At 39.6% G+C, this 15699-nt stretch overlaps 2 protein-coding genes across 3 annotated transcripts in view; both read right to left on the minus strand.

Moving 5' to 3' along the window:
* pleca (plectin a) overlaps nucleotides 1-4427 on the minus strand; it is a 113942-nt gene extending 109515 nt beyond the window's left edge. For both annotated transcript variants that reach the window (XM_080045622.1, XM_080045618.1), the window contains exons 1-2: nucleotides 4025-4427; nucleotides 3045-3082 (exon numbers count right to left, since the gene is read on the minus strand). In XM_080045622.1, coding sequence (XP_079901748.1) covers nucleotides 3045-3082; nucleotides 4025-4175 — 189 coding nt within the window. In that variant the 5' untranslated portion in view covers nucleotides 4176-4427. The remainder of the gene's footprint in view (nucleotides 1-3044; nucleotides 3083-4024) is intronic.
* Nucleotides 4428-5989: 1562 nt separating this feature from the next.
* On the minus strand, nucleotides 5990-14583 carry eif3eb (eukaryotic translation initiation factor 3, subunit E, b; the record flags this gene model as incomplete). The annotated part of the gene is made up of 13 exons (XM_080045663.1): nucleotides 5990-6334; nucleotides 7004-7138; nucleotides 7354-7456; nucleotides 8054-8163; nucleotides 10298-10399; nucleotides 10490-10616; nucleotides 10786-10910; nucleotides 11311-11436; nucleotides 11781-11885; nucleotides 12531-12573; nucleotides 13033-13150; nucleotides 13639-13756; nucleotides 14494-14583. 13 exons carry the CDS (start codon nucleotides 14581-14583, stop codon nucleotides 6296-6298), a joined length of 1341 nt encoding a protein of 446 aa, XP_079901789.1. The 3' UTR covers nucleotides 5990-6295.
* Between the last annotated feature and the right edge of the window lie 1116 nt (nucleotides 14584-15699).

Below are 15699 nucleotides of genomic sequence, written 5' to 3' on the forward strand. Positions count from 1 at the left end.
CCCCAACGTGGGGCCCGAACAGGGACTTGAACCCTGTTCAAACCACTCTATGTAAGCCAGTAGTTACCTTACTCGTCTCTATGTAAGCCAGTAGTTACCTTACTCGTCTCTATGTAAGCCAGTAGTTACCTTACTCGTCTCTATGTAAGAACAAATATAAAACAAAATCAGCTGTTTATATTCACCTGATTTCAAGAAAGCCTCGACTCGCTCAGGCTCTGGATTCCGTCACCCCTCTCCGTCCAAGTCGAGTCTGCAGACAGCCTCTTTTGTAGCTCTGTTTACTGGAGGTCTTTTGTCGAGAGATCTTGGACTCCCCCGTTCACGGTGCAGGCTCTTCTTGTCCAGAGAAGAGGATGTTGGATCCGGCTCACTCGAAGGACCATTTGTTACTAGAATTATTTCATCAAACTACCCAAGTATTTGAATAATTGAAACTGAGTCAGGCCTTCTTGGAAGCAGGTGAATTTACTTGCAAACAGCAGCAAGGGTCAAACAACAATGTACCACAAATGGGCTTACATGATTGAATACATCGAATGAACAGTGTACAGAGATTATATGCAAGAGAAGTTGGTGTGTCCAGCCCTTATTTTGCTGGCGAAAGCAGAAATGTTTTTAATTGGCAGATATTCCCAGAAATTCATCTCAGCTGGTGTTATCCTTCATATAATGTCTGATAACAGAATATGGGGAGTGAAATTACTGTGCACATGAATGCGTCATACCTCTGTATGTGCCAAAATCTTATTAGGCTTCAAGGCTAAACAACAAACTTGTAGCAAAACACTTTGGAGTTCTTAATCTACTGGGACAAAGTTCAATAGGCAGAAAGCATGTATTGTGCATTAAAATATTATACAATCATAAAGCAAACTAAATTCTGTTAACAGATAGATAGATAGATAGATAGATAGATAGATAGATAGATAGATAGATAGATAGACACTTTATTGATCCCTTGGGAGTGTTCCTTCAGGGAAATTCAAAAATCCAGCAGCAGCTGTAGTACATGCAACAAGACACAAGCAAGTCACTAAAATGCATCAATATACATGGAAAAAATTAAAATACAGATTTATATTTATAAATACATTTTAAAAAGAAGCAGCAGCAGCAGATGTTAGCAACAGTTATTCATTTATATCTCTGTTTGACCTTAGTGTGTAGTAATAAATAAATAAATAAATAGATTATGCAAGCTGTTGCGGTTATGTTCCATCAGCCACCCCCCTCCTCCCTCCATGTGTGGAGTTGTGGAGTATGATGGCACGATGGACAAATGAGTTTTTTAGTCTGTTGGTTCTGCATCTGGGGAGGAGCAGCCTGTTGCCCCCATGAGTAATTTTGAGTAAATACAACAACACTGTCGGCGCATCTACATGAGGTAAGCCTTTGGTGATGGCGCATGGATTTTATACCTTCTGTTATACGTCCATGTTTTTTCTTAGCAGTATAGAATAAACAGCTCAAACATTTTGTGGGCTATTTTTGGGATTTTTCTGAGCTCCTGCACCAGTTTCGGGGGCGACACTAGTTTGTAAACGCTGCCATACTGAGCCATATATAGAGAGTTTTGTGGAGCTGATAGGCTTAATCAACTTTGTTTCAAGTCATTTGGCAATGGCTTGAATGTACATTCATTTTTATGAAAAAGATACGCACTATGGCTTTAAGAGGGTGTGTTACATAGGTGTACAGTATTGCATTTATATTATAGGACTTATATGCACAACTGTGGAAGATGCCACAGTCTTGTGTGTTGTTTAAATGACTTAGTATTAGCAATGCACTTTGTGTTGTGCTTTTGGTAAATGCCAGTTACCTCTCGTGTGTATAAAGACACTCTGTTACTCATGCTGGAAACATTGAATGAATCACTTCCCCCTTATTACTAAGACAGAACATCAAATATAAAAACAGGATATATTGTTGGTTGAATCACGACTCTGCTACACAAGTTAGCAACATTAAGGGCCCAAAAGGGTTTTCGACAATAGCCAGGCCTGTAATTCTCTGTCAGTCCGCCAAATACCTCAATAACGACCGGATGGATTGGCACAGACATACATTATGAATCCATGATGGTGTTTGGTGGTCTCAAGACTTTCCCTCCAACGCCACCATGAGGTTGACATTTGTGTGTTTTTGAGTAGAATATCTCAACAACACTACTATTGAATTAGCATGAAATCTGGTTCAGACATCCATGATCCCCTTAGGATGAATTGGAACAACTTTTGGTTCTTCTTTATATTTTCATCTATTGCCATGATCAGGCCAAAAGGTTTTATTGTTCAGTACTCTTGGCTTAACCTACACAAATGATATACCCTGGAGCTTCTGCTGTACTTTAATGCTAAAAATATATAAATTAAATAAAATCATTGCATAAGCGTTGTGAGCATGTTTGCATTTAGCTAACAGCCCTGGGAGGCGCATGTTCCAAGCATGTGTGTGTCAACTTCAAAACATCAAATTGAACAGGAGGCATTCCTGATGGACTATTTAAATGCTACAAGGCAGCTTTATTGCAAAGGGAAGAAAGTAGAGTAGCATTTTCTCCCAAAGAGGTCAATCAAGGCCAAATTGGTCTAATCTCAATATATTTCTATAAAACAAGAAGGATCTCTCAAATAGATGATGGAAATCTAAATGTTTGACAGTGACCTCGTTAAGAGCCCTGATTAAACATTGGTCAAAAAAAATAATTCGATATGATTTCTTCAAGGCAATATGTCACTGAAACAGGACTTTAACAAAAATGACTTTAACACAACTAACACTGAGACACATACTCTTGTCACAACACTAGATACTAATGGTTGAATACACTGAATTACACAGAGTCTCAGTTGGTCTCTGGTGGTCTCGGCTGCAGGCTGACTGTGTTAAACTTAGCAAAGTGGATGAGGGCCTCTAAAGTCTGAATTGTGCATTACAAGCTGACGTGCAATATATTTCCACATGGTTGTACAGGATGGTACAGACATATTTATAAAAAAAATAGAAAAAAATGACTTTTAGCAGATGGATTTTCTCACCTGAGTTGTTGCTTTAGATTTGGATTGCTTTGTCATCACTGTATGGGGAAAAACATAATAAATTAAATATTAGAATATATCATCAATCAAATAATTTCAACTATCATGAAGTGGTAAACATGACTTTGCAATAACTGTGTATAGTGCACCAGCAAGGACACAAAGGTCCTGAGTCACTGTTCGGTGCAATTATCTTCATGCTGCTTGCAGTGACATGCAGGTTAACATGACTCTGCAGATATCACCATAACTGGCTGTCACTGTATGTCAAACCGACTGTAAAAACCTATAATCCAGCTCACATTCTGGAGTGTGCGGTTCAACACTAAAGTGTACTTTGACATTCTTTGTTTTAGAGACGGAAAAGGGAAGAGTGTTCCTGTGAGTGAGAGCAGCTCATGGCAACGTCCTAAAATAAACCATGTTTTTTATTGTACTTCAGATTATGAAAGACCCATTGTATCCCCTCACATGGGTCATAACTAAGTAAAGAGCATGCACACTTAAAAACAGCTCCTCCAAGTCAAGCCAATTCTGGAAAATGTGGATACTGCAGCAGCAGCAGCAGCCTTGGAAAGGAAACACTAAACAGTTTACAATTACCGGACTTGGGGGGAAAGGAAAAAAAAGAAAAGAGAAAAAAAGGCATTTCCACTGAGCCTTCCTCATAATAAAAAGCGAGTTAAAAATTCACATGGAGAAGCATCAGTCTTGCTCTAAGCCTATCACAGGCCTCTATACAACCCCCCCCCCCCACACACACACACACACACACACACACACACACACACACACACACACACACACACACACACACACACACACACACACACACACACACACACACACACACACACACACACACACACACACACACACACACACACACACACACACACACACACACACACACACACACACACACACACACACACACACACACACACACACACACACACACACACGGCCTATACACCTACCTGCCAGGTATCTCTCCATGGAGTCCGAGGAGTTCTGGTTCAAACTGTAGCAGCAGAAGAAAAAGAGCCAGACCAGGAGGGTGGCAAAGACCAGCAGCAGCACCCAGAGGAGACGGGCCACGGCCGGGCTAGTGGCTGACAGGAGATCCATGCTTTCAAATGCTGCTGTGCTGTGTGTACCACCAGTTGAGCCTCAGTATCCAGTCAGTTTCAATCTATGCAGCAGTAGCACTGTTGAATGGGTGGCAGTAGTTGGGTTAGTTTGTGTGTTCCTCTCTCCTCTCCTCTCCTCTCGGGGCAGCCCACGGTGCCGACAGCAGCCGAAGGAAGCTCAAGCCAGAGCAACTGCAACCACAGATGGATACCAGCTGTTCCAGAAAAGGAACCCGGCTAAGACCTCAAGCCCACGTCAGCTCTCATGAGTGTGTAAGCATGTGTGTGTGTGTGTGTGTCTGTTGTGTTTTACTGAGCCCTGGAAAAGTGAATGTGCGCGTGAGTGAGTGTGCGTGTGCAAGTCTGCGAGTGTGCGTGTGTGTGGAAAACTGTTTGGGGGGAGTGGCTAAGGTAGGAGTTTACCGTGGCTGGCATAATAACAGTCAGCCCCTCCCGAGCGCCGAACATCAGTGGGAAAGAATCATCAAGAGCCTGTTCTTCTTCTGATGGGAGGAGACTGAGAAATGCACCTGGGGCACTTTCACCCTTTTACAATGGTTCAACACCTGCCATAGTCATATGGGTAATAACAGAGGAATGGTGGTCGTACAAACACACACACACACACACACACACACACACACACACACACACACACACACACACACACACACACACACACACACACACACACACACACACACACACACACACACACACACACACACACACACACACACACACACACACACACACACACACACACACACACACACACACACACACACACACACACACACACACACACACACACACACACACACACACACACACACACACACACACACACACACACACACACACACACCTTGTCCTGGAGATGCCTGTCATTCCAACAACATGGTTTACCAAGTCCACCCTTTTAACTTGACAAAAGCCCAGAATCTGAAATTAAGCCGTAGACTGTATATGCATGCTACCTCATTTTAGACAATCCATCAATGTGCACACAGAAAGTTTACAAAAGAGTTGACACCTTAATTGACCAGAACTATTCACCTGACAGGTTTGAAATGAAACCCTGTCCTTAACAGTGCATGTTAACACAGACTGGTTTTACAATACTTTTACACAACGCAAATATTTGATGAGGATATCCTGAAAAGAAGTAGTAACATAGGACATGGAGAAAAAGGTGTGGTTAAACATTCACCGCACAAGCAGAAATAAACCAACTCTAAACATGGAGAAAACAAACAACAGGAGCCATGGTAATGACTGAAGTGAGGAACTGGTGCATGACTGTGTCTTGTGAGCAGCAATTTACTTTTAATTTCAGCCCCACACTGACATCATTTCCATATTTATTTTCTATTTGAATTACCAAATCATTCTTTGCATTCACATATAGGCTGGTAAAAGGAGAGCCAAGTTCAGTATTGACTTTCAAAGTGTTTACTTTTAATTCTGGCATGTGCCTGTTCTTACTCCAACAAAAATGGATACATAATCAAATAAAATGGTGCAGTTTATTGTGTGAAGCCGTTAAGATGGTCCTTTCAGTGATAAAAAGAGGATTATACACCAATTAAAACACATCTGAATATTATATTCCTTTTCTACCAAGTCTGCTCTGAAAAATGCCAAGCCCCTTGACACACTGCACCTTTAAGACACTGAAGCAGGAACTCCCATGTGGCAGAAACTGTCAACAGGCGGAAGGAAAGAGAAATGAACCAGTAGTGCCATCTAGTGGTCACATTAATAAAGCAAGAAACAACACATCTCTCCAAGAAGGCAAATACTTGAGGTTTAAAGGTTTAATGTTAATGTATGACATTTATGATACTAGATCTCAGAATCAAACTAATAGCAGATCCAAAATTATATATAATGAAGAGAATGGCGTCCACTTGGACTGTATATATATATCTATATGTGTGGTAAATAAATTAATACCTTGAGTAAGAAGGTCTTCGTCAAGCTTTGCTGCCTCCTTTGAATATTTTTTTTATATAGCAGCAGTTAAATGCAGGATAAAATGATGAATAAATAAATGAATAAATACAATAAAAAGCTTAAATAAAAGTGCCATCTGCCTTGATGCTCGTTTCCATTTTAATAGAAGCCGGAGTCTTGAGCCGCCCAGTTGGGTGTCTGAGAAAAAAGCACAAAAAGAAGAGGTGTTAAAAAGAAATGTTCAAACAACAGAATAAAGAATGTAGATCAAATAAACTATAACTGAAAGCACCTGCGTGCATCTCTCTCAAAATGATTGACAGGCCAAACGCAAACTATGTTCTGACAAAGTTATGACAGATTGTACAGACTACATCCATATATTTTGGCATGGCAACACAGACTCAAATGGAAATCAGGATTGTTTTCGAAAAAGTAATGTGGTTACGGTTAAATGAAAATATAACCATGGTAAAAATGAATAACTTTAGCAACTAAGAGGAAGATTAAAACTCATCTTAAAGTTAGAGGGCAGTAAAACTAAGGAGAGTGGTCTGTTCATGACAGGTGAGCGGTAAGAAGGTGAGATATGTGACAGTTACAACATTTAGATGCTTACAAACAAATATGAAAAAAGCATAAACACTAATAATCGATGCTTTGAAATTCTTTTTATAAAAATGAATCAAGCCTTTAACTCAAAGTTGTGACAGCAAACTATAATATTTGTAAACTCAAGTTGCTTTAATGACAAATTTGAAAGAACGCAATACCTATTTGTGGTATTAACATCCTCTTCCCCATAGTAACTAGTAGTTAAGGTTGATGTGTTCCCAGCCCTTTATAAAGTCAAGTACTCAGTCTAACCTCGATCCTGTTGCTGTGAGCCACTTTCTTCTCGATGTTCATGGCCAACATCTGACTCCTGAACGACAGACTCTTGGTTTTCTCGATCACCTGTTGGTACGGCGACACCGCATTGTTCCCCATCACCACGTGACCCTGAGAGACAAATTCACAAAGATGCATTTGCAATAAAAATGAAATTATAGAGTCACACAAAAGTAATCCAACTCAATTATCACTTCTGTCTCACTAGAAAGTGTGGTGGTGTGTTTACCTGCTCAGCCCCCCTCCCCCTGGCTGTAATTGCTTTGTTTTGGTTTCTTTTGTTACATATTTTGATGGTGGATCAGTGAATGCAGAGAATGCCTCACCAGTTTGGAGTCTATCTTGGCGTCCAGTCGTGCGTTCCGGATCAGGTTGACGATCCAGCGCTCTGCCTCCTCTGGCGTCATGTTCAGCTTGTCTGCCAGCATGCTGAGAGGAGAGAGAGGGGGGGGGGGGGGGGGGAGAAGTTTAAGCCTCTGGAAACCTGGTCTAAAATGGTATAAAATAAATATATGATGTCAAAGTTGTGTGTCTAACTAAGCTTTAACAAAAATCGTATCGAAAATAAAAGTTCATAATTGTCATAAAACCTTTTTTTTTTAAACTGCATTTTTTACTGTCTTTAACAGTTTGACAGGACTGTGCGTGGGTGTGGCCGTATCAAACGGTCTCCATGGCAACAGTCTTTTTTCTTATAGAATGTTCGTGTTCCTGCCGTGATTGGTTCAAAATACGTGAGTGTAAAAGTACGGTGTAAAGAATACATTTCCTTTGGGGCAACCCGGAGTCTTCAAAGTTTCCTTTTGACAGATTACTGTTGAATATGTTGAGAGTGGCTATGAATAACTTCTAAAAATGTTTGGGATCAGTGAGATGCAGGATTACTTACAGAGCATCAGTCATTTGGGATCAGAAGTTAAAAAGATCTTTTCATCATTTTTTTTTCTTTACGTCGTAAAGCAAACAGAAGCAGTGTGCGGCGCTCCCACTGTAACTGACACGTAAGCCTATTTCAAAGACCTGTACCTGATGCTAATACACTGATGAATCCGACAAAATGTCTCAAAGATGAATAGACGGGCGTTCTCGATGAAATCCTCAAGGCAAGCCACTAAGAAGAAGTCATTCACCAGGACCTGGATGGCAAGCAAAAAGAAACATAGCACTTTGAGCATCAATCACTTTACACACATAAAAGATTCACATATATACAGACAGGAGAGAAAAATCAGGAAAATACTAAATGTTCCTTCTGTTAGTACTGGTGGTGGCAGTTAGTTCTATGCCAGCATGAGATATATTTTCCATTATATAGATAAATATACGTGTTTAAATAACTACATTTCTACTTTGTGTGTAGCAATCATTTCAAATCATACCCATGTTTGACTGGAATACTTAAGTATATTCTATGTATGCTACAGAACATAATAGCTTATATAATACATAATTACACATACTGTGCTGGAAACATTTTGCTGTGGTCTTGGCTGCATTTCTAGCTTTCGGTTTTTCCACCACCCATACATTAAAATGTCCCTGTCAACACTAGTCTACCTCACAATGGAGAGTATTTACAATTGATGTTGTTTGGGCCCTGGTTTAGATATAGGGGACAGTGCACCATTAAAAATTGGGAAAGAATTGTTCCTTTTTAAAATGCACATTTATGCATCAAACTGTAGTGCTTTTTATAGGAGGTTCCTATGTTGCGAGTGTGAAGGCGACATCATGAGCTGGTGTTTAAATACATTACTGTTAAATGGACAATGTTCTGACTATATGAATATAAGAAGCTAAAATGCTAACGCTCATAGCTATGCACCTCTAATGTATTCTCAAGGACTGTGTTTCAAGTAATATGTGTTAACAGAACACAGTTACAGAACAAGTTATTAACACGTTTCTACATGACCAAGCACAAAACTAGACCTGACACCTCACATAAACTTTAACAAAGTCTTTTGTTCGAGATTATATAATGACATCTCGTCTATTTTTCACAATCACAGAAACTTTCCTAAAAGGGAAGTTTGGCCGACTCCTAAAGAGCTTAACTTCATGAATACGTTAGTGTCTGGGATTTAGAATGGAGATGGGGCACCATTCTTTCACACTGAGCTGGTATTTTGTAAGAAATCCAATTATTACCAAACTGAGGTGCCCCATTAAAACTCAATAAATATTCGAGACACATCAGGCCCACTGCTGACATCATGAATATTTTAAATCAATCAAATCTTCACATAAACAAGACCAAAACTAAAAATAAAAAATAAATCGTCAAGTGGATGTTTATACAGCAATTAAGAAGAGTTTGCTTATCTCTAGAGAGAGGGGAAATGGACTAAAAAATATGTCAATTTGAATTCCCCTGACCATTAAAAAAACGTCGGCAAAATCTAAGAAAAACAGAAAAACTTAATGAACTGTCTTCATTTTGCTGTCATTACGCTCACACTCTCCTGACAGGATAGTTGAGGCCTTTGCAATCACTGCATAATTTATTACAAAGGGGGTAAAAAGCTAATTGATGGGACTGGGAGTGTTGCTTAGTGAACGTGCAAAAGTGGTCCCTGAACACAACTACAGAACGGCAGTCCAGGGGTTTCTAAAGAGAAGGCAAACCCGGGGCTCCAAATTTGACAGCTGCTCCGCTTTGAAAAATGAAAATGATTAAAAAGAACGTTTAAGAGCCAGTGAAACGGGCCAAGTGTGGATTTGGATGAGTCTGAATAGCTGCAGAGTCAAAAGCCAGAGACTCAAGAGATCATAATATCATAGGCTAAGAGGAAGCTTCCATACAACCCCCTCAGTCCCACGAGACAGATAACTATTATGGTGCGTTCGAGGCCTGTGCGCACTCTGACAAACACACTGTCAAGTAGGGTCAGGTGTTAAGACAGTAATATCTTATTCCAGGGTATTTAAAAATAGCAATGGTGTTCCTTTAATTACCGTCATGAAAAAAAATCTGCTGTTAAATGTCTGTGAGCAGGTTTATAATAAATGCCTTGAGAGAGAGAGTGTGTGTGTGTTTCTGAAAGTCTAATTTTTACTCCGATAAATGACATGTAACAGCAAACAAGACCATCAGTGCAAAGAATGTGCTATTTTTATATTGTTTTTCTTAATGCCTTTGTCATGGGTACGCTCACCCTGGAACTATAGCTGACGTAGTAAAAACACTACCGCTTTTGTCCAAAGGGGGTGCAAGAATGAACACAAACTGAAAGTTCCTCGGAGCACCTTTAAGGGGGCCGTTCTTACCGCTTCACACTCCCTCAGCTTCTTCTGGGCGCTGTCGAAGTCAAAGTTGACATAGAGACACTCCACAAACTCTGTGATCGGGTCTTTGTATGTGTACGACTCCTATTGGAATAAGAGGGAAAAACCGTCAACCGTGTGAAAAACTAAATCTTTATAAAAATGATTATATTGCAAACATTTTATTAAGCTCACCTGTTGAATGACTTTCACCAAGTCCTTGAGCACCTGTCTGCGCTTGCGTACATCTTTGTTGGTGATGACTGCAGTGGTGAGGTATCGCAGGATGTGTGGGCACATTGTCTGGATGGCATTCAGGTACCTGGAACAATACAAGTACAAACTTTATTTGATTTCTAGTTATCTTTTTATACAGCACTCTTCAAAACAATGATACAAAGTGCTTCACACGGTCAAACAATGTATAATATAAGCAGATTCAAATTCCTCAGAAACAACAAAACAATTAAACATAAAAAACTTATACTGACTGAGGCTGGTAGAGGAATAGGTCTATGATGTTGTCTCTGCCTTTGGGATGGTTGAAGAACACAAACAGAGACCAGTGGATGAGCCAGGTGCGCTGCTGGAGTGACTGCAGAGGAGAGCTCACAGACTGGGAGGAGAGGAGAGGGGACACACACGGCACAAGTAATTAAATGATGGGTCAGGCAAAGGTTTTAGAATAAGGATAATTTGGTAAAGGCTTAAAGTTAGCAACAATTGGATCCCGCCCCAGCCTACTCTTGGTGCACTTCAATTGAATTTCAGTCAGGAGGACACCTTAATATTGGTTTAGAGATATCATACAATGAGCATCACTGACCCCAAGTCCTACAGAATTTAGTTCACAAGCAATTACAAATGTCATTCCATTGTTGCTATGTGCAGCAGCTCGACCCATCTCATTTGGATTTCTATATTCCTAATACACTTATACAATTAGCAAATCATTATAAAATCTGTACAATAACATGTAACATGAAATACTGTTTCTCAAGGTGTTTTTCCCTTACATTGTTATCAATGGTCTCCCTCAGTCGAGTGAGATCCTCCATGGCTGCCTCCCAGTTCTGCATCAGGATCTCAGAGGCCAGTTTCCCCCACAGAGAGCTCAACGCGTTCCTGTCTGTCGATGGGACCTGGGCACAAGCAAAACAGACATACATAATAATCAAAGACCATTTAAAGTTGGAGTAAGCGATTCTGGAGAATGCTTGTTGACAAAATCACTGACTATCTCCTCACAATCTGCTACCTGCATTTACTATATGTGCACTGAAAAAAAATCCAGTGTTAATACATAGCCTCTGCAAATGGATATGTTGCTAGCTACGGAGGGCCATCCTTTTCTTTCAAGAGCACACAGTACCTACGGACAGGGCGTGAGGAGATATTCACTGATTTCGACAAAAAGCATTCTCTAGATTTGTTGACTCCACCATTAACAGATGGTGGCTTATGAGGCTTGTGGGTTCATTCTTACCAGGACTCTGAAGAAGTAGAGGTACTCAGCAGCCCCGGAGTAGTTCCCACACTCGTACTGGAACTTGGCGTATCTGTAAAGGGTGTCCAGATATTCCTGACGAAACTAGAAAATGAGAAAAAACAAAAAGGGACAAATAAAAGTGAATTACAGCAGTTTGAACAAGGTTAGAAACTGACTAGCAACCAATTATATTGAATTTAAGGTTTTAATGAATGTGGCCTTTTAAAGAGTCCATAACCCCGGAGTGCAGTTACATGTAACCACTTATTTTCAAACCTTTAGGGGACTGCGGTTTTTTTTCTCTTTGAAAGAAAGCTAATAGTGAGAGGGCTGCAAAGCTTAAAGAATATGGCTGATTAGGGAATGTGCAGGAACGCTTTATTATTCTGGAGGCAAAACAAACCTTTTTTTTTTTAGTTTATCCCATGATGAAGACAATGTTTTTAATCAACCAGCAAATCAAAAACAAGAAAAGGTGTAATTTATCTCTAGATTATATAAGAAAGGTTTAACCATTCTTACAAACAGTTGCTTATCATGTAGTGAATAATGAGCCGTTTAGTGGGTCTAGCTGGACGTTTAAGCACAATGAGAACAGCCCCAGTGGTGGCTAACAGTGGCAGCCGGTTGTTATGGAAACTAAAGCACATTTGGAACAAAGCCTTCCTTTAAAGATAATAATGCGGTGCACATTTTATACAACAAAAGGAATAGTGAAAAAACACTGTGTAGGGTTTGAAAACTTACATTGTGTTTCTCTGAAAGGTAATCGAAGAGCATCTTCCCGTCTCTGACAGAGAATAACACAAACAGATCAATAGATATTAAATGAGACGTTCACAGTTCACAGATGCACTTTCACATATATCATAACAATGTCAGTTCTGTACTCTAGAAAGAGCAGAGCATTTAAAAGGTGGAGTCAGCGATTCTGGAGAACGCTTGTCATCAAAATCACTTGGTCAAAATCAGCAAATATCTCCTCACAGTCCAATGGGCCACCTGTCTGTAATGTGTGTGCGCTGACAAAAAAATCTGGTGTAATTACACAGCCATGGCTCTTTAAACGGGTATGTAAACAAAAGCTATAGCTAGCAACATGCCTGTTTAAAGAGCCTAGTAGTCACGTAGAGGATTGTGAGGAGATAGTCACTGATTTTGAAAAAAAGTGATTTTGACAACAAGCGTTCTCCAGAATTGCTGCATCCACCTTTAAGAGGGATGTATGTCTTTGACAGGCCGGTCTGACCTTGTGGACTGCATCTGTCTGGTGGTCTCCGGGTCTTCAAACATCTTGACGATGGGCTCCGTCTCCGACTGCAGCTGCTTCAGCTGGGCCACCACCGAGCTCCTCTTCTCCCTCAGGGCTGAAACAAGACGCATTATTACACTAACTGCAAACATTAACAGTAACTTAACAATCTCCACATTATGTTAATATCAGGATATCACATACTCTTTCTTTTTTCTATTCACATGCTACATCTGACCATTAAAATAATCTTGTTAGCATGCATTAGACATACTGGGACATATGTTTCACTTATATATTTCAGCATAACATTGCGCCTTGATCTTGCCTCTTGCTTTTATATCCTTCACATGCTGATTTCAAAACTAAAAATCTCAGCCGGATGTAGTAGAAAATACATATATACTTTTTATACTATCTATGATATAGACAAATATCTACCATTGTCAAATCACCAAATGAGGGACCTTACACTACTTTACAAAGGCACTTAAGGTTGGTTTTTCAATTAATTTGTCTCCCGTCTTAATCATAAATTGAACTGAGTGAACTCCAGATATTATGGCTGAATGAAATGCTACTAAAACTGCTGTCTTTTCTTACAGTGAGGGATTTCCTTGTCGGCGTACAGGTTCTTGTACACATCCATGGCAAAGTCCACCATGTTGGTCTCGCTGAGGAGATCCAGCTTCCCTTGAAGAAGCTCTTTTTCATTGTAGATCTGTCACAAATTAAAACATGTTTAGTTTCATATGGGGCACAAAAACCTGTACAGGAAATAACATGGATCTTACAGATTCATTTATCATTTAGCCAGGTGCATGAATGTCTAGTTGTACATATTTTATGTATGCATTTCAAGTTTGTCCAACTTTACTTTTTATTTGAAATACCGGTTTGCTAAATATTTGAATTATCTAAATGTTCCAATATTTATTTTGTCCTGTCAGTGTTTAATACTGAATAGTTAACCTCGTATGTGTAGCTTACCCTTGTATTTATTGTTGTCGTGACAGCACTATGAAAAGGGTTTTCTATGTGTTTGAATAATCCCATAATGGATGGACCGTGTAAGCAGCCAGACACAAAAAGATTCATTCATTTACTTACACTACAATCATGAATATTGCTGTTTGGTCCATTGGCTGCTCGTTGCCATATGGTTGCCATGTACAGTGGCTAGACTCGATGCTAACATGCTAACGCCAATAATAAACCAATTAGACAATTCCCTAATACACCAACACTAGCATTCAGAATTAGCAGGTTTTTTTTACGCCACTACAACTAACAATACAGCAACACCAGCCATGAAATGCTTACAATAATTTGTATTTTAGCTTGAGCTGTATGCTAACAGAAGGTGTCGGTGCAAGCTACAGCCATGTTTACGGCTATAAATGCCCACAAATAAACAGCTGTATTATTCATATTTATATGAGGAAAAAGCGGTTGTACCTCTTTCACGGACAGGAATTCCAACAGAGGAAAAACCAAATGCCGGTCCAGAAAATGTGCTATCTTGGTTGTCAAATCGTAGTCCGCCATCTTTGCTAGCGTTTTTTAAAAAAAAAACTTTATTGACAGTAAAAGCACTGACAGAATCAGCTGGTAAAGTTACGTCATCTCCTTTTCCTGATTTATTTTTAGTGGAGAGTTTGATGCACTAAAAATATATTGGCCTATTGTTATGATGTTGACAAAAGACACTGAAAAAAATGTAATTGTACTTTTATATATCTATGAATTGCACACGAAAACAATGAAATAAAGGTTGTTAATTTGGCATTTTAAATATGTTCATGTTTCAGAAAGTTTGAGGAAAATAAAGATTTTAAAACACAGTTCATGTCGTGATTATTTAAAGAAAGAAGAAATGGCAGCATTTCTCAGTGGTTGATTGGAAAAGGGTCCTGGTAAATTTAGATAGATAGACAGACAGATAGACACAGACAAGTCCTGTCTAATCTGTGATTTTTTTTCTTAAAATATATAACGTTTTTGGCAGCCAGTAACATTAAATAATAAAATCCAAATATCTCGAAAAGCCCCATAATGTTTATTGTTTTTTTTAGCTCCAGCTGTGTCCACAGCAGTAAAGACTCTGAATAGTATCTCCTTTTATTAAGTCTATTAAACGTAGGCACACAGGCATACAACTTACCACACAAATGGGAAAACATAAAGATCGGGAGATATAAACGTATTACATTTGTTTTATTATCTTTGTCTCGAAAGTTGTTAGAAAGACATATCACATCTGCAGCTGCTTCAGCTTCTGAAATTGACACAAGAACTGTATTAATGTCTCGAAAAATATTTATTCATGTAGCCATACGGAAGGCTCTGGCCCCTGTGGACATGCTGTTTCACTGAGGTCAACAGAGGGAGTGATCAGACAGGTAGCAGCTGTCGCCCTCAGCCGGCACTGGGACCAGAGATGTGACACAGACACACAGCGTCATAAGCATCAGTCAATGACCAAGAGAAAAAAAAAAAAAAGCTTTTCCTCAGCCTGTTGCCGGGGGGCGTAACAAACCAGCTCTGATGGCACAGTCGATAGTCATTGAGAAAGATCCATTCTGTTCTTGCTTGTGTCCTGACTGTAATGTTAGTTGTAGGAGCCTGGGAGGAATAATGAGACAGACAGACAGACAGACAGAC

Source organism: Ammodytes marinus, assembly GCF_949987685.1.
Source record: "Ammodytes marinus genome assembly, chromosome: 17".
Classification (NCBI taxonomy): domain Eukaryota; kingdom Metazoa; phylum Chordata; class Actinopteri; order Uranoscopiformes; family Ammodytidae; genus Ammodytes; species Ammodytes marinus.